Genomic DNA, 18,619 nt, shown 5'->3' with positions numbered 1-18,619 from the left:
AATCACTCACTTCATGGCTGTTTGTGGGACATTGCTGTGTGCAAACTGGATGCCATATTTTGCCCACAAAATCCACAGTCAATCCATTTTACAGTATATCCTGTGAAACCCTTTGAGATCTCGCAACGACCTGATAAGGTGCTGTATCAAATGCAAGTCTTTTTATTATTATTATTATTATTGCCATTAGACACCATGCTGGTTATTCCAACTGATGAAAAATCACTAGTTAATTATTCATATAAGCAAATGGCAAATGACCTTTAAAATAACAATCATCTGCCTTGCAGGCAAGAGTGCTACCAACTGAGCCAGGCTGACCCACTGCTCTAACTCAGCTCACACAATGCACTCGTCTTTACACGCTGATAGCCAGAGTGGGCACCTATGTCTAGGTTATAATAATAATAATCCTTTTTTATATAGCACCTTATCACATCACTGAGACGTTTCAAAGCGCTTCAGAGGTTGTGTGGAGTAAGGAAACTTGTCTAAGATTTCGCCTCAGCCAAGAATCGAACCCGGGTCCTCTCGCTTGCGAGGCGAGCGCGCTAACCACTGCGCTACGGGGACTCCACAGGTTGTGTGGTTGACTGTGAAGCTTTCCCAGTGTTTGTGGACACAGCTTCTGTACAATGTGGCTGTGTTCAGTTCCATGGTTGTCTGATCATTTGACAAACACATGGGCCTCGATGTATCCTGTCATACACGGGGAACTTTCATTTCCCCTCTGAGGTCAGACTGTGGCTGGCCACGTGATCCCGCACAGTGCAGAAGTAAGCCCTCTCGGCTCACTCAGCCATTACACAGAACAATGCCAATGTTTAACCAACTCTGAGAACGATTCAGGAAAGCTTACCTGCATATATCCAGTGGGAACAAAGAGCTCCCATTCACTCTCATTTGGTGAGCCAAGGAAGGGGGTGGGGGGGTGGGCATAGAGTGCAGAAGAGCATGAGTGGGGAGCGGAGGGATAAAGGGGAAGGGATGGAGGAGAGAGGCAGGGATATGAATGGGAATGGACGGACTTGACTATGATGAGCGAATAGGTAAACTGAGCATGTTCACAGTGGAAAAGAGGCAGTTAAGGGGCGATGTGATTGCAGTTTTTAAGGGATTGGATAATGTAGACCATGATAAGCTGTTTTATCTCATCCAGAAGAGTAGAACCAGAGGATACGGCCTGCGATTGAAGGGGGATAAATTCAAAACAAATCTGCGGAGACACTGTTTTAGTGAGCGAGCGGTAAACATATGGAACAGGCTCCCTAGGGAGACGGTGGAAGCAGAAAGTGTTGATTCTTTCCAAAGAAAATTAGATAGCTTTCTCTTAGGAAATAATATCTCAGGATACAGTTTATAGTTTCGGACATGACATGTACACATGACTGCCAGCACGGTGGAAGGTGAACTGGATTGACCTTGGTCTTCTTTCACCAGCAAATTTTTTTGAATAGGGAAACGGGGAGAGAGGGTAGGGCACCATTGGGTGTGGGGAAGGAGAGGGGAGTGATAGGGAATACAGGACAGTGGTGGGTAGGGATCACCCCTTATTATTCACCCGTTCCCCCCCCCCCCTCCCCAATTTCTAGTAACGGACGCAAACTCCTCCCCCGAGGGATTTGATTCCAGGAGAAGTTCGGACGGAATAAAAGCAGGATTCCGGAGATGAGGCATTTCACTTTCTTGGCAAACGACACAAAAAAACAAACAAATCCATAAATGAAACGCAACTGACATGATGGAGCGTGAAATGCGATGGGTGAAGTTACACTTTGGGCCAAAACGGAGGAAATACCTGTCACTTCACATCCACCGTGTCTCTGATTGTAATGTCACGGTCGATGGCTGCACTGTTACACTCAGCTATTAATAGAGGAGGCGGTGAGAATAGGTCACACATTAAGAATGTTAGTGGAGTTCGCTGTTCCCTCTGGCATTCCTTTTTTTTAAACTCATTTTCAACTCCGCGACGTGGAGACGTGTAGCGATTAGCGTGCTCGCCTCGCAAGCGAGAGGACCCGGGTTCGATTCCTGCCAGGGCGAAACCTTGGGCAAGTTTCCTTACTCTGTTTACCGAGTGGTATGTAGGAACCCGCCTGGTTGTGAGTTGATTGGCGGATCGCTTTCTAAGGGTAATAATCTCTCCCTCAAAAAAAAATGCGGTCACTCAATCTACGACTGCTTGTGGGACATTGCTGTGCGGAACTGACTGCTGCGTTTCGTCCACGAGATACGCAGTCAGTTGACTATGCAGTATATCCTGTGAAGCGCTTTGAGACGTCTCAACGACCTGTTAAGGCGCTATATCAAATGCAAGGATTTTTTATTTTATTATTATTTTTAAACCCCGTCGCTCAGCTGTGCACATTTGCAAGAGTGTTCCCAGCGGTGAGTGGACGCAGCTCTTAGGAAAGAGTGGACAGGTTGGAGCTTTTCTCTCTGGAGCTGAAATGATTGAACACAGGGGATTAAGGTTATGATAGGATTTGATAAAGTGTGTGTTGACGAACTGTTTCCACTTGTGTCAATGTCTGGCTCAGTTGCTAACACTCTCGGGTGACACTGGAATGCAGTGTTGGGGGAGCGCTGCATTGACCGAGGTGCCGTACTTCGGATGAGACATTAAATTGAGGTGCTGTCTCGTTGTCCAGGTGTAATTTGAAGATCCCGTGATGCTATTCGAAAAGAGAAGGGAGTCTCTCTCTACCCCGATCCTGGCCAACAATCCCCCAAGTAGAATTGATCACTTACTCCAAGGCAGTTTCTGGGACATTGCTGTACAGAAATTGGCTGCCGCGTTCACCATTAAAACACAGTCACTGCTCACACAAAATGATTATTCTTATAATTGGTGAGACCATAACGAGAGGGGATAAATTTAAGTTAGCCCATAGCAGATCTAATGGGGAGTTTAGGAGGAAGTTCTTTACTTAGAGGGTGGTGAGAGTGTGGATATAGAAGGGAGAAGGGAATAGAGGGTTATAGGAGAGGGGAATGGTGGGGGAGGGATTGTTATAATAGTAATAATAATAATAATAATAATAATAATAATCCTTGCATTTGATATAGAGCCTTATCACATCTTTGAGATGTCTCAAAGCTCTTCACAGAATCTACTGTATAGTGGATTGACTGTGTATTTTGGGCCAAATGTGGCAGTGGCTCACAAACAGTGGTGGATAGAGAGACCAAATCTTTGGGGAGGGAGGATTATTTCCCTAGGAAAGAGATCCGCCAATTGACGGAACAACCGGGTTCCTACTTACTGCTCGGTAAACAGAGACTCATGGAGCAAGGAAACTTGCCTAAGGTTTCGTCCTGCCCAGGAATCAAACCTAGGCCCTCTCGCTTGTGAGGCGAGCGCGCTAACTTCTACGTTAAGAGATTCCATACCAATCCCATAGCGTAGTGGTTAGCGTGCGGTTGTGTGGAGTATAAACACCAGCACGGATTCCGCCTCTTCCATTTTACTTGGCATTACAAATCCCAACTCTCCAGAGGGAAAAAAATATCTCCTAAGCTGTCCATTCTTCTTGTGAATATTTTATGTCTACGTTTTGTTGTTGTTGTTGTCCTTCCAGTGAACCTGGTCAGTTCTTGGGAAAATTCAATTCATACATTACGTCTAGGGCAGTAATTAAAGATAAAGATGCAACTGGTGATTGTACAGACAGAAACCCAACAACTCCTTAATTCATGAATTGCAACAACAATGTAAGAGCAATTTGGCCTACAGCAACCCACGTTCCTCTAACAGGACACCAACGGAGCCTGGCGAGGATTGGGGTGATGGGCATGTGATGAGTTTGGTGGGGTGAGAATGCAGGCGGAGGAGTTTTGGATGAGACAGACCTCGTGAATGTTATTCAGACGTTTCTGAGCGCTTCACAGAATATACTGTAATGTGAATTGACTGTGTATTTTGAGGGCAAAACGTGGCAGCCACTGTGCTTAAGACTATCTAAATCAAACTCCCAGTTCCATATACATATACGTTACCTACACATGGAACTTTCTCTGTGTCTGGAATAGAATGCACACTCTCTCCCTGGAGGGCTGCATCCTGTTTATGTAATTTCGGAGAATGTTAGGCGCATGTTGGTAAGAGCTAAGGCTTGGGGAAAGTGTGCATTGGGAGCAACTGCTAAATTTTAACCAGCTAAAAAAAGGCATAGTTTGCCAACTATATCACTGTGATACTACTAGCAAGGTTTCTCGCTGCTTGTTCAACTAGGACCATCCTACCCATCAGGGCTTTGGCTTGCAGGGTTAATAGGAGCTGAGTTAGAGGATTCCCTGCTCCCTTTGACTGCTCTGCCCTTCCAAGTCCTGCCGATGAGACAGGCTGGGCTGTGCTGTCATCAGCAGTGCCCTGGAATACTTTGGACCCTTCTAGCTCAGGAACTGCAATAGAGACAGTCACAGAGGGTGAACACAATATTCCACTTGCTAGCATGTTGCCTCAGAGTCAGCTCAGCTGTAAGGAGACCTGCTTACCCCCTCCTGGAAGATAGTCATAAGTCAGTCCTTTGACAAGTGCAGATTTGAGCTCTCGCTCCCTCACTAGTTGGTTAGCAGGTACCAGGAACTCCCTGCAAGACAGAGGATTGAGATAGTAAACTGAGGCCGTATTTTCAGGTGATTGCCAATGATCCTTTTGTGCTGTATGAAAAGAGAAGGGATCTTCTCTTGCTGACTTCCTCCTTGACGATAATTACAACTGTAAAGGGCTTTGAGGCATTTTGATGCAAAGCTATAAAAACATGAGACCTTTCTTTTTTTTAAAAACTTATTCAAATCTGGGAACAGTTGTCAATATATCGGTTGTTGGGATAGATTTGGGATGAGACGGGAGAATTCCCGAACAACAAAACCTCTAAACCTGTGTTTGCTTATGCAACCATCTTCTTTTGTGTCACTGGTGTGTCAGCCTGGCTCACTCTTGCCTCTGGGTCAGAAGATTGTGGGGTTCAAGCCCCCTTGTTGGGACTTGGAATCACATAATGTTAGATGAGGCTTCAAAGCAGCGCTGAGGATGAATTGAATTGTCAGAGGTGCCGTCCTTCGGATGAGACATTAAACCGAGGTCCCATCTGCCTGTTCAGGCGGACATTAAAGATCCCGCGGCGCTATTTGAAAGGAGGAGAGAGTTTCTCCTGGTGTCCTGTTTGACAATCCCCCAAATAAAATTGGCCAGGCTGCCAAGTCCCTAATCCCCGGAATTAATCACGTCCAGGTTAGGTAACGGCAACTCTGTGCTGACCAGACTACCTGCCTCTTCCCTTCAGAAGCTGCAGACTATCCAGAACTCTGCAGCTCGTGTCCTTGGGACGTCCTCTCCATGTGAATGGCACTATATAAATGTAAATTTGTTATTGTGTTGTATTCACTCTACGGCTGTTGGTGGTACAATGCTGTGTGCAAATTGGCTGCTGTGTTTGACCACAGTCAAACCATTTCACATATTTTACTATATCCTCTGAAGAGCTTTGAGATGTCTCAACTATGTGATAAGGCGCTACAACAAATGCAAGGATTATTTTTACCTCCTAACTTCTATCTTCCCTCAGCCTCTGCACTGAATGCCTCCTTATCTTGGACCATTTCATCCTCCACTCCACCCCAGCCTAATCCAACCTCCGCTGATTTCTCCTCCCTTTTCTCTTCCCTCAATCTCCCCCTCCACATTGACTCCGTCGCCCACATCCACAGTCATCCCTTGTGCAGCTGGCTCACAATCTCAGACATCACCTTCACTGATCTTTGTCCGAACCTTTAAATCCCTCCATGATCTTGCACCCACCCTACCTCTGCAATGTCCTCAAACCTCGCCCACTCCCTTCGCTCAGCAGGCACCGGCCTGCTTCACGTCCCCCAACCCACCTGCCCTACAATCGGCGTTAGACTTTCAACGTATCTACCCCCACTCTCTGGAACTCCATTCAGCAGCCCCTTCAACTCGTAAAATCTGTAACTTTATCTGTAACTTCTGTAACTTCTGACTTTATATAATATATATTATAATAATAAATAATAATAGTTCTTGCATTTGATATAGCGCTTTTCATGTCTTCTAGACGTCTCAAAGCGCTTCACAGAATATACTGTAAAATGAATTAACTGTATATCAGTGGACGAACCGCGGCAGCCAATTGCGCACAGCAGCGTCCCCACAAACAGTCGTGGATTGAAGTGACCAAATTATTATTGTGTTTTTTTTCTTGAGGGACTATTGTCAGGCGTGTGGAACAAGGAAACTTGCCCAAGGTTCGCTCTGCCGGGAATCGAACCCAGGTCGCTCGGTTTCGAGGCGAGTGCTCTAACCACTGAGCTACAGGACTCCACGATTATAATAAGAATAATTTGGTCACTTAATCGACGACTGTAACCTGTTAACAGGTACAGACTCAATTTAACTTCTCATCCGAAGGATGACAATTCTGACAATGCAAAGCGCCCCCCAACCCACACCCCTTCCCTCCACAGCACTCTACTGTGGTATCAGTCTAGATTGTGAGCTCAAAGCCCCAACAATGGGGCTTAAACCCACAGCCTAACGTTATGTAATATATATATTATAATATAATAATAATCGCTCAATCCACCACTATTTGTGGGGCTTCTGTGCGCAATTGGCTGCCACAAATTATACAGTCAATTCGCTTTACAGTTTATATCCTGTGAAGCACTTTAAGGCATCTCAACAACATGATAAGACGCTATATCAAAATGCATGGGTTATTATTTGAGGAGAGGTGTGTTACTGACTGAGTGTTACTGGCCTGCTTCACATCCCCCGCCTTGCTCGCACCACCATTGGCGGACGGGCTTTCAGCCTCTCTGCCCCCACCGTCTGGAACTCCATCCCGCAGCCCCTCCGCCTCTCCCCCCCCACCCCCTTGCCTCCTTCAAGACCCGTCTCAAGACCCTCCTCTTCGCCCGTGCCTTCGGTCACCCTCCAACCCCCACACACCCTGCCCTCCACCTCCAGCTCGGGTGTCCAGACTGTCCAGCACCTTGCAACGTCCTCTTAAAGCGAAATATACAAATATAATTTGTTCTTGTTGTTTTTGTTGTGATTATTTAGTGGTATTTGACAGCGCTGGGAATTAAAAAGCATTAATGCAACTAACCCAACTGACAGGATCCTAAGACATGGGTTGCTCCCTGCTGCTAAGTTCTGAAGAAAAATTGAGGAAACAAAAATGCCTTAATATATTGCATCACCTCTTGAACTTTAATTTCTCTCCTGACTTCAGTAATGAGGCATAACGCTTCGCACAGGGAATGCAGAGCTCGCTGAGGGTCTTGGCTCCATATTCACTCCTGTCAATCCAGGAGAAGCGTTCAGTCATATTCTTGCAGCACTTCCCAAAGCATCTATCAACAACACCCCAGCCCTGAGTGTTGGGTGTCATTTTAATGAACCTGTCCTTGAATAATATTTGCTCAGGGAAGTAATACATGTAAAATATTCCTGCCTATATAAAGCTTGCGTGTTGCTGAGTTCAATCTTCCCTTTTGTGTGTTTGGCTGTGGCTGTGTGGAATTTTGGCAATAACACATCTATCCATTTTCACCTTCGGCAAGTTTTCTTACTCCACCAACTTCTTACTGTTTACCAAGGAGTAAGTTGTTAATCGATTGGCCGAAGCATTTCCGGGACTAATAATCCCTTCAATAAATAAATAAATAATAATAATAATAATAATGTGGTCACTCAATCCACGACTGTTTGTGGAGCACTGCTGTGCCCAATTGGCTAACAAGTTTCGTTCACAAAATAAACAGTCAATTCACACTTGTTGTTGCAAAACCATGGTGTTTATGGTTCTTGGTTACATTCGACGGTGTCAGCCTGGCTCAGTCAGTGGCACACTCTTCTCTGAGTCAGAAGATTGTGGGTTCAAGGCCCCAAGTCGGGACTTTGAACTCACGTAGTCCAGGCTGATATTCCAGTGCAGGGCTTGGGGAAGGCACTGTGTTGTCAGAGGTGCCGTCCTTCAAATGGGACACTAAAATTAAGGCCCAGTCTGTCTGTTCAGTTGGATGTTAAAGATCCCATAGGCGTTATTGGAAAAGAGAAAGGAATTTCTTCTGGTGTCCTGACCGATAATCTCCCAGATAAAATTGGTCATTGGTTTCGCCCCCAAAATACACAGTCACTCCACTTTACAGTAAATTTTGTTCCAGTTATTTTGGGGTGTGTTTTAATTTTTTTGGTATATTCTTTTTTATACTTTTTATGAGTGCTTGAATAATATTAGGCTAAAATTAGTCCATCAGTAATAATCCTCAGACAATAATAATCTTCACACGGTATTGAAGGTGGGTAAATTCAAAACTAATCTGCGGAAACACTTATTGCAGTGAGTGAGTGGTAAATGTGTGGAACAGGCTCCCTAGGGAGATGGTGGAAGCAGAAACTGTTGGTTCTTTCAAAAGCAAATTAGATAGATATCTTTTTAGGAAATAATATCTCGGGATACAGAATATAGTTTGAGACATGACGTGTACATGCGACTGCCAGGGTGGTGGAAGGTGAACTAGATGAACTTTGGTCTTCTTTTGTCTAGCAATTCTTACGTTCTTGTGTATTAATCCTGACGTGGTAATAATCAACACACTAATACTCCTCGTACCATAATAAACCTTACATTTGATGCAGCGCCTTTCAAGTCAGGAAGGCGTCTCAAAATGCTTCACAAAAGAAAACATACATCAGATCACTGTTCGGGAAGAAAATTAACTATGTGGATTGCCATTGCTATCTCAATGCACAGTGACCACCACACTACTCCACACCTGCTTACTGTAATGTGGCGAGTCATTCAGAACTCTGCAGCTCATGTACTGTCCCGCACCAGGCTTCGGGACCACATCACTCCCACCCTCGCTCGCCTCCACTGGCTCCCCATCCCCCAGAGGATTGATTTCAAGATCCTCATCCTCACCTACAAGGCCATTCACGGCCTCGCTCCCTCCTACCTCTCTGACCTACTATCCCCCTACCTACCTGCCCGTACCCTCCGTTCCTCTGGCTCCGGTCTGCTCCACGTCCCCCGCACCAACTGCCCTACCATCGGTGGTCGGACCTTCAGCCTCTCAGCCCCCAGGCTCTGGAACTCCATCCCCCAGTGCCTTCGCCGCTTCCTCCCTTTCCTCCTTCAAGGCCGGTCTCAAAACCTTTCTCTTTGACCGTGCCTTCAGCTCCCCTCTCGACTCTCTTCCCCCTCCTCGCTCCCTCCCTTCCTCCCCTCACCCTGACCATTTCCCCGCTCCTCGCTCCCTCCCTTCCCTCCCCTCACCCTGACCATTTCCCCCCTCCTCGCTCCCTCCCTTCCCTCCCCTCACCCTGACCATTTCCCCCCTGCTCGGGTCATGACCCAACTGTGCAGCGCCTTGGGACGTCCTCCTGACGTGAAAGGCGCTTTATAAATGGAATCTTGTTGTTGTTGATTAATAGCTGACTATGTCTCGGTGACTGTATAAATCATTGAGTAAAAACTCTTTCCAATGACATGTTTCCAGGATCTCACGACGGGTGGGGAAAGCATTGTTTAAGGTTTTTTGAATTAAATTGATGAGCCTGATCTGCGATCGAACGATTTTTGCTTCAGATTTACTTCGAATTTTCGACCAAAAATGAAAATGTTCAGAGGAAAAGTCGAGGCTCTTTTGATCTGACGTTTGTCGAAAGCCTGCGGTGTGTTAATAACAGCCGGATTCAAAACCAATCTGCGCACTTTTAAGGCACAGTTAGTGAAGCAGGAATGTGAAGTCCTGTAGCGCAGTGGTTAGCACGCTCGCCTCGCAAGCGAGAGGACCCGGGTTCAATTCCTGGGTGGAGCAAAAACTTAGGGAAGTTGAGTTATTCTCACACACGCCTCTGTTTACCGAGCAGTAACTAGGAACCTGAATGTTAGTCCATTGCTGGATCACTTTCCGGGGTAATAATCACTCCAGAAAAATAATAATTTGGTTACTCAATCCACGGCTATGAGACACCTCTGTGCGCAATTGGCTGCCGCATTTCACCTACAAAATACACAGTCACTCCACTCTACAGTATATCTTGTGAAGTGCTTTGAGATGTCTCGGTGACGTGATAAGGCATGATATCAAATGCAAGGATTATATTATTATTATTATTAACATTGCAAGTAAGCTGTGCTGCTGTAATTCTGTAGTGGGCTTCCCAAGTCTTTCCGAGCCACAAAGTTGTGTGATGAATTTCAAGCTGTGGAATTAGCAAAGTGTCACCTGCTTCAACCCTGGGAGTTCACAGAGGGCTCGATTTTGCGAATGAGGAATGTGAAAGCTTGGCAGCAGCCTGTGTGGCTCACAGCTCAGCCAGGGCCGAGGCTTTGCTGGGAGGAGGGGGGGGCGTCAGAGAGGGAGATAATGTTTCATTCCTGTTGACAGCGGAACATTCTCCATTCTTCTCAAACCCATGCAGATTATTTGGTAACATGTCAGAGAGGCTGTTCATGTGTGTGTCATGCTGGCTTAGTTGGTAGCGCTCTCGCCTCTGAATCAGAGGTCAGGGACATGGAGTTCCCAGTCTAGGCTGACGCTCCAATTATAATAATAATAATGATAATAATAATAATCCTTGCATTTGATATAACGCCTTATCATGTTGTTGAGACGTCTCAAAGTTCTTCGCAGAATATACTGTAAAGTGAATTGACTGTATACTTTGTGGGCGAAACGCAGCAGCCAATTGCGCACAGCAGCGTCCCACAAACAGTCATGGATTGAGTGACCAAATTATTATTATTATTATATTTTATTGAAGGGTTTATTACTCCTGGAAAGTGAACTGCCAATCGATTGACTGGGTTCCTACTTACTGCTCGGTAAACAGAGGCGTGCCGAGTAAAGAAACTTGCCTAAGGTCTTGCTCCGTATGCTGTGCTGGCTTAGTCGGTAAGGCTCTCGCCTCTGAGTCAGAAGGTTGTGGGTTCAAGACCACATCAGGATCTTGAGCTCCCAGTCCAGGCTGACACTACAATTGACTGCTGAGGGAAGGCTGAGTTGTCGGAGGTGCCATTTCTTAGATGTTCCGTTAAACCGAGGTCCCGTCTGTGCCAGTTCAGGGGACAATAAAAAGATCCTGCAGCACGACTCAAAAAGAGAAGGGAGTTTCTCTCTCCTGGTGTCCTGGTCAACAACTCCCTCAATGAAACTGGTTGCTCACCTCATGGCTATTTGTGGGATGTTGCTGTGCTGAAATTGGCTGCAGTTCACCTATAGGTCCACATACTGCAATTTACAGTAAAACCTGTGAAGCACTTTGGGACGTCCTCTCAACGTGAAAGGCACTGTATTGAATGCAAGAATTATTATTGTTCATAATCTAGATCAGCGATAGCTAATCTTTATGGTCGGTCAGCAAAATCAATTTTCTTGATGGAATATTTTTTGATATATGAAGAAATATTCAAAAACAATTTTTGTTGAAGAATAAACACATTACTGATCGAACACAGGTTCAGGATCAGTATCTGGACTTGTGTGAATGTTGGGGGGGGGTAGTTTTTTGATGATCCCGAGGGCCACTTCTGGCCCACGGGCCAAAGTTTGGCCACCATTGATCTAGATCGATTCTGCCATTGTGTTGCCTGAGAACTGGTTTGTAATAATAATAATGTTCCTTCCATTTGATATAGTGCCTTATCGTGTCAATGGGATGTCTCAACACACACAGGATATGCTGTATTGTGGAGTGACTGTGTATTTTGTGGGTGAAACACAAAATACACAGTCAATCCACTTTACAGTGTGTGAATGTAACTTCAGTATTGGTGTTTTCACCAAATCAGAGTTATTGTAATATACACAGGAACATAGGAATTGCTAGATGATAAAAATCACCTTCACCTTCCTAAAAAAAAACTTCCCTGGACCTATCCCTACTCACCAACTACCGCCCCATCTCCAACCTCCCTTTCCTTTCCAAGGTCCTTGAAAGTGTTGTTGCTTCCAGCTTCACTCCTTCGTCTCCTGACACTTCTTTTATGAACCCCTCCAATCAGGAAGACGTCCCAAGGCGCTAGACATTCTGTCCATCTTTGACGAATAGAATAATACTACAATAATGGAGTTGTTGATAGCAATTAATTCTGTATTGATTAATCTACAACAGAGTGGAAAGCTTGAGAACCTTAGATCCAAAGTTGCTTGGTTCTTCCCAGCCATACTACACTTACTGTTTGTTGTGTCTCTAATTACCCAGAACCTCTATCCCCAAGTATTATTTTCTGAAAGAAATCTCACTGATTTGCATTTGAATGAATCAACACTTTCTGCTTCCATCACACCACAGGCCAACAGCCTAGAGAAGAAACGTTTAAGGGTGGAGGGCAACCTAATCGTGGTGTTGAAAATTTTAAAGGTTTTCGATAAGGTTAACATAAATCGTCTGTTTCCACTGGTTCTGGAGTCCTTAACCAGGGGTCACAAGTATAAGATAGTGACCAGGGAGATCAAAGAGAGAATTTAGGAGGAACTGCTTCATACAGAGGGTAGTGAGATTGTGGAACTCGATGCCTGAGGCAGTGGTTGAATCAGATATTGTAGATGCATTCAAGAAGAAGTTAGACCTTCACATGAGGGGAGAGAGGAATAGAAGCGTGTGGGAGGAAGTAAGGAATGAATGGAGATTCGTGTGGAGTATAAACACCGGCACAGACTAGTTGGGCCAAGTGATCCATTTCCGCACTGTATATCGGTGGCCATACTTTCAGCCACTAAGCCCCAAAGCTTTGGAACTCCCTCCACCTTGCCCCCATCTTCACCTCTTCCAGATCACGGCTGAAGACCTTCCTCTTCAGCTGTGCTTATGGTCACCTCCTCCCTCCCCTCCATAAGACCACTCTAAAGATGCCGCCTCACTATCTAAATGAAAACTGTTGTTGCTCTTTGTAGTCTTTGTAAAGATCCGTAACAGCAATCCTGTTTCTGTTCCCAAACACAAGGTCAAATTCAGTGCATTTTTTGGTTTGGTGAGCGGAGGAGAAAGAGTTGGTTTGCCTTTCCCTACTGTGTTTATGATCGTGGAGCCTGACTGAGCTGCTTCTCCGATAACACACAGTCTCGTGTTTTACCAGCGTTGGAAAGAAGCACTTATTTAATAATAATAATCCTTGCATTTGATATAGCACCTGATCCCGTTGCTGAAACATCTCAAAGAGCTTCACGGAATATATTGTAAAGCGAATTGACTTGCGGGTGAAAACTCGGCAGCCAATTGCGTACAGCGGTGTCCCACAAACAGTAATGGATTGAGTGACCAAACTATTATTATTTTTAAGGGATTATTACCAGTTGGAAAGTGATCCACCAATTGTCTAACAACCAGGTTCCTTATTTACTGCTAGATAAACAGAGGCATGTGGAGTAAAGAATATGTCTGAGGTTTCTCCCTGCCCGGGAAATGAACCCAGGGTCCTCTCATTTGCTAGGCAAGCGCTCTAACCACTATCCTACGGGACTCCATATGTTGTTTCTCTTTCAGGTCTGGGAGATGCCTGGGGACAGTCGAGTCGTATCAGCCCTTTGGACAATATGGCCAGAGAACTGGGATCACACTTGCTTCAGGTAAATTTGAACTCATGCAGTCCAGGCTGGTACTTTAATGCAGCATTCGGGTTCTGGGGTGCAGGTGGGGTGTGGGTTGCACAGCTTTGTCGGAGGTGCTGTCCATACGGATATTAAGGTGGGCATTAAAGATCCCATGGCACTATTCAAAAAGAGAAGACAGTTTCTCTCTCCTGGTCAAATAAAATTAGCCATGGCTGTTTGTGGGATGTAGCTGTGCACAAATTGGCTTCCATGTTCGCCCACCAGACCCAAGCAGTCGCTGCGCTCTATACAAAAGCTCTCGCGAAGGGCTTTGAGATGGTTCAACATGATATGGAGCTACATCAAACACACTGATTATTAGAGTAAAATTGCTACCAGCACCCTGGTCAGCTCCAACTCCTATCACATTAAAAAGGGGCCATGGGTAATGGGGTGCACATAACCTTTTATTATTATTATGAATGTTATTAATAGTATTAGAGTTTAAATCACTCTGTAGACGTAATTTCTAAATGGTTTTCAGTGATGGTCAGCCAGACCAACAACACTGCCACGTTACACATGAATCGATTTTTACTTTTCTTAGTATGTTGGAGCTTCCTAAAATAGCTACTTTTCGCAGGAGGTTGATATTTTCTTCACCAGTTAGTTTGTCAACCATTTCTGAATAGTCTTATTAACATTCCCAGTTATACACCGATGACTATAGGGACTATGTTTGTTTTACATTGCCGCATACGTCACATTCAATTTGTAGATCAATATATTTCACGATTTTCTCTAGCAATAATAATAAAGGGTAACGTGAACTCCTCACCCTCGCCCACAACTGACTGTTATTATTATTGTTGTTGTTGTTGCTGTTAAGACTGAGGAGTCCCATAATGTAATGGTGAGAGCGCTCGCCTCGCAACTGAGAGACCCGGGTTCGATTCCTGGGCGGGGCGAAACATTAAGCAACTTTGCTTACTCCACACGCCTCTGCTTACCTAGCAGTAAGTAGGAACCCAGTTGTCAGTCGATAGGCAGCTTGCTTCTCCGGGGGTAATAATCCCTTGAAAAAAAATGCTAATAATTTGGTCACACAATCCACGACTGTGGGACACTGCTGTGCGCAATTGGCTGCGGCGTTTCGCCCCAAAAATATACCACTGTAATTCATTTTACAGTGTATTCTAAGAATCGGATTGCGACATATTGAAGACGTGATAATGATTATTACTATTACTAAGACTGACGATTGCTTTACTCTTGGCTCTGTATCTCCCCAGACTCTGGATGGCTTTGTCTTTGTAATCGCCTCTGATGGGAAAATCATGTACATTTCAGAGACTGCCTCGGTCCATTTGGGCCTGTCCCAGGTAAGGAAACCGTACGCTCGCACTCTCGTCTCTGAGTCAGTTTACACCCTCCTACGCCCACCTTCAAGGGTCAGGGCTTTTCAGTGTCACGGGGGAGGTGCTGTATTGTCTTTTGGATGAGTATAGAAGGCTGAGGGTTGATCTGATTGAAGTGATTAAAATCATAAAGGGATTCAATAGGGTAGATACAGAGAAACTTATTTCCTCTGGTGGGGGAATCCAGAACAAATGGGGCATCATCTTAAAATTGGAGCCAGGCCATTTAGGAGTGAAATCAAGAGGTACTTTTTCATAAAAAAGGCTAGTGAAAATCTGGAACTCTCCCCCAAAAGGCTGTGGATGTTGGATCCATTCAAATTTACAAGACTGAGGTGGACAGATGTTTGTTAGATCAGGGTATCAAGGGATATGGGGCAAAGTGGGTAATTGGAGTTGAGGTACAGATCAGCCATGGTCTAATAGAATGGCAGAACAAACTGAATGGCCTACTCCTGTTCCTATGAGATGTGAAACTGAGGTCTCATCTGCACCTTTACTGTTTGTGGGACTTTCCTGTGTGCAAATTGGCTGCCGTGTTTGCCCACACAGTCACTACAAGTTACAGTAAATCCTTGAAGCACTTTGCTTTTTTGGTCCGCCGGGTGTCTGACACGTGCGGAAACCCATCACCGTGCTTGAGAATATCCAAAACAAACTGAGAATTCCACGCATCCCACCTACACGTGGAAATTCTGGGGATAAATTGTTGGAATGGAATGCGCACTCTCTCTCCCTGGAGGGACGCCTCCTGCTTACCTAATTCCGGAAAGTATTAGGTGCAGGTTGGCAAGAGCCAAAGCTTGGGAATCCCAGAGTGTGCGTTGAGGGTAACTGCATAGCTTGTCATTGATATCACGCACTTTACAGTAAATCCTGTGAAGCATCATACATGCACTCACTGAGAAAATACTCACCAAGTCTTTTAAAATATGATTTCTGAAATACATTGAATTACTGTCCAGGAGTGAAATCCGTTCATTTAAAAAAATTACAAGCCAAGTCTGTAAAGGAATTTGGATTATGAATGTGCTACAGTTTTATTCATTCCAAAATGGTGGCAGGGGTTAGAGCTGGGAATCACTGTTCAATTTTTGATGGTGTACTGAAATGCATGCGGGTATCCATGTTGCATTCTCGTCTCTGAGTCGGAGGTTTGCAGGTCTGAGCAATCACCTCGCAAGGGAGAGGACCTGGGTTTGATTCCCAGGCAGGGCAAAACCTTAGGCAAGTTTCCTTACTCCACACGCTTCTGTATACCTAGCAGTAAGTAGGAACCCGGTTGTTAGTCGATTTGCGGATCGCTGCCACGTTTAGCTGCCAAGTTTCGCCCACAAAATATACAGTCAATCCACTTGACTATATATCCTGTGAAGCGCTTTGAGACATCTCAACGACGTGATAAGGCACTATATTAAATGCAAGGATTATTATTATTATTATGGCTGTTTGTGAGACTTTGCTGTGTGCAAATTAACTGGGATTTCCATGTGTAGGCACAATACATAGAATTCTCAGTTTAGTTTGGAGACTCTTAAGCACGTTGATGAGTTTCTGCACGTGTCAGACACCCGGCTGACCAAAATAAATAAATAATCTCTCTCGGACTAATTGAGGCCAGACTCCATACACCCTTTAACTTCAATCTTTTTACCAGATGTGCTTGTTTACCCTTTCCCTCTCCATTAATCTCTGTTGCTGTTAAACTGAGGCTCCTGTTCAGATGGACGTTAAAGATCCCATGGTGCTATTGGAAAAGAGAAGGGAGTTTCTCTCTCCTGGTATCCTGGCCAACAATCCCCCAGATAAATTGATCACTCATTCCGTGGCTGTTTGTGGAACACTGCTGTGCGTGTCGGCTGCCGTATTCACCGACAAAAGGGCGCTACACTTTACAATACATCCTATGAATCGCTTCCCAACGTGAAAGGATGAAAGGCACTATATGAAGTGTATGGATTATTATTATTATATTCTTAAAATAGTGCTTTGTAAGTGTGTGTGTGTGTGTGTAGAGGGGGTCAATGCCTTAAAATCCAAAAGTATTTTTACAATGTAATAATGAACTAATAATCATAATAATAATTCTTGCATTTGTTATAGCCCCTTACCACATTGTTGAGACGTCTCAAAGCGCTTCACAAAATATACTGTAAAATGGATTGACTGTATATTGTGTGGGCGAAACACGGTAGTCAATTGTGCACAGCGGTGTCCTGGAAATAGTCGTGGATTGAGCGACCAAATTATATTTTAACATTTGTTTTTTGACCTGGCGGTGTTTTTCAGCGCGTTTTTTTTTCCAACCATTCTTTTCGTTTTATGTCGTCTACGTATATAGATTTTTTTAAAAATTAAAACAAAATAGGGTCTTAATCTGATGGGCTGATCAAGTAAAGAAAGCAATTTGTACACGACGTGCTAAACTGTGACCCGTCCAATGTTGGGTTTGACCTGGTGAGAATCCAGGATCAAAGTGGTCCTTTTGCTTTTCATATGTTAATGTAATCCCAGATCTTTCCCAGCCTTTCTTCACTGGGACAAAACATGACCCATTGAGCAGGAGAGAGGCAGCGCACATCGTTTTCTCCCTTTAAGTACTTTTTCCCATTTTTAACAGGAACCTGGTGTGTTTTTGAGGGGGAGAGCGAGCGAGAGAAGGAAGTTCTCTATCTTTGTAATGAGCCTCTGTGATTTGTTTGTGTCGTTTTGTTCCAACCCTTACGCGGAAAACTTGTGGAGTCTCGTGTTTGTCTTGCAAGCTTGTGCAGTAACGAAACTTGCCTAATATTTCGCCCTGCCGGCAACAGAACTCAAATCTCTCGCTTGCGTGGCGAGTGCTCTAACCACTGAGCTACAGGACTCCACATCTTAGATTATACGAGTTCCAAGTTCCGGTGCGGGTCTTGAATCCTCAAGCTTCTCACTCAGAGGTGAGATTGCTGCCAAATGAGCCAGTTTTAGCTGGTTAGACCCCTAACAGTTACTCCCAATGCAATGATCGCTTTTATCTGGGGCGTTGACTGTTGGCCAGGACACCGGGAGAGAGAAACTTGCCTTTTGCAATTGTGTCGCAAGATCTTTAATGCCCGCCCGAACAGGCGCAGATGAGTTACTCTGGAGTCCCCAAACCTTGCCTCTCACCAATCTGGACCTAAGAGGTTTGTCTACAAAATGCCCAGTCTCTATTCCTGTGTAGCGCTTTGAGACACTTTCCAGAATTAGGCAAGCAGGGTGGATCCCTCCTGGGAGAGAGTGCACATTTCATTAGAGGGAAATGTCCATGTGTAATTGGCGAACATATGTGGGTCTCTCAGTCTGGTTTGGATACTCTAATGAGCGGTGATGGGTTTCTGTATGTGTCAGACCGTTGTCTTAAATACAAAGTGTACTTTAATATTTTAATTGAAATAATTATTTGAGTTCTCCCACCAACATCACTCCATTACTTATTGAGTGAAGGGCAACATTAAGTTGGTAGTCTGGCCCAGTCAGTAGTACACTTGCCTCTGAGTCAAGATTACAGGTTCAAGTCTCCGCAACGGAACTTGTGAGCTCGCAGTCTAGGCTGACGCTCCAATGCAGTGCTGGGATAGAGCTGCCGTGTCAAAGCTGCTGCTTTTCACTTG

The 18,619-nt window shown here is 44.8% G+C and overlaps 1 protein-coding gene and 1 non-coding gene across 2 annotated transcripts in view; one reads left to right on the top strand and one right to left on the bottom strand.

Moving 5' to 3' along the window:
• sim2 (SIM bHLH transcription factor 2) overlaps window positions 1-18,619 on the top strand; it is a 56,859-nt gene that overhangs the window by 16,575 nt on the left and 21,665 nt on the right. Inside the window, exons 2-3 of the mRNA XM_042334013.1 lie at window positions 13,526-13,608; window positions 14,865-14,954. Of these exons, the coding sequence (XP_042189947.1) occupies window positions 13,526-13,608; window positions 14,865-14,954 (173 nt within the window). The remainder of the gene's footprint in view (window positions 1-13,525; window positions 13,609-14,864; window positions 14,955-18,619) is intronic.
• On the bottom strand, window positions 6,273-6,344 carry trnas-cga. The gene has a single exon. It is a non-coding gene; the product is annotated as a tRNA-Ser (tRNA).

Source organism: Callorhinchus milii, unplaced genomic scaffold (assembly GCF_018977255.1).
Source record: "Callorhinchus milii isolate IMCB2004 unplaced genomic scaffold, IMCB_Cmil_1.0 Scaffold4, whole genome shotgun sequence".
Classification (NCBI taxonomy): domain Eukaryota; kingdom Metazoa; phylum Chordata; class Chondrichthyes; order Chimaeriformes; family Callorhinchidae; genus Callorhinchus; species Callorhinchus milii.
Note: the sequence above shows the minus strand (reverse complement) of the source record. Positions and strands in the feature narration are given on the sequence as shown.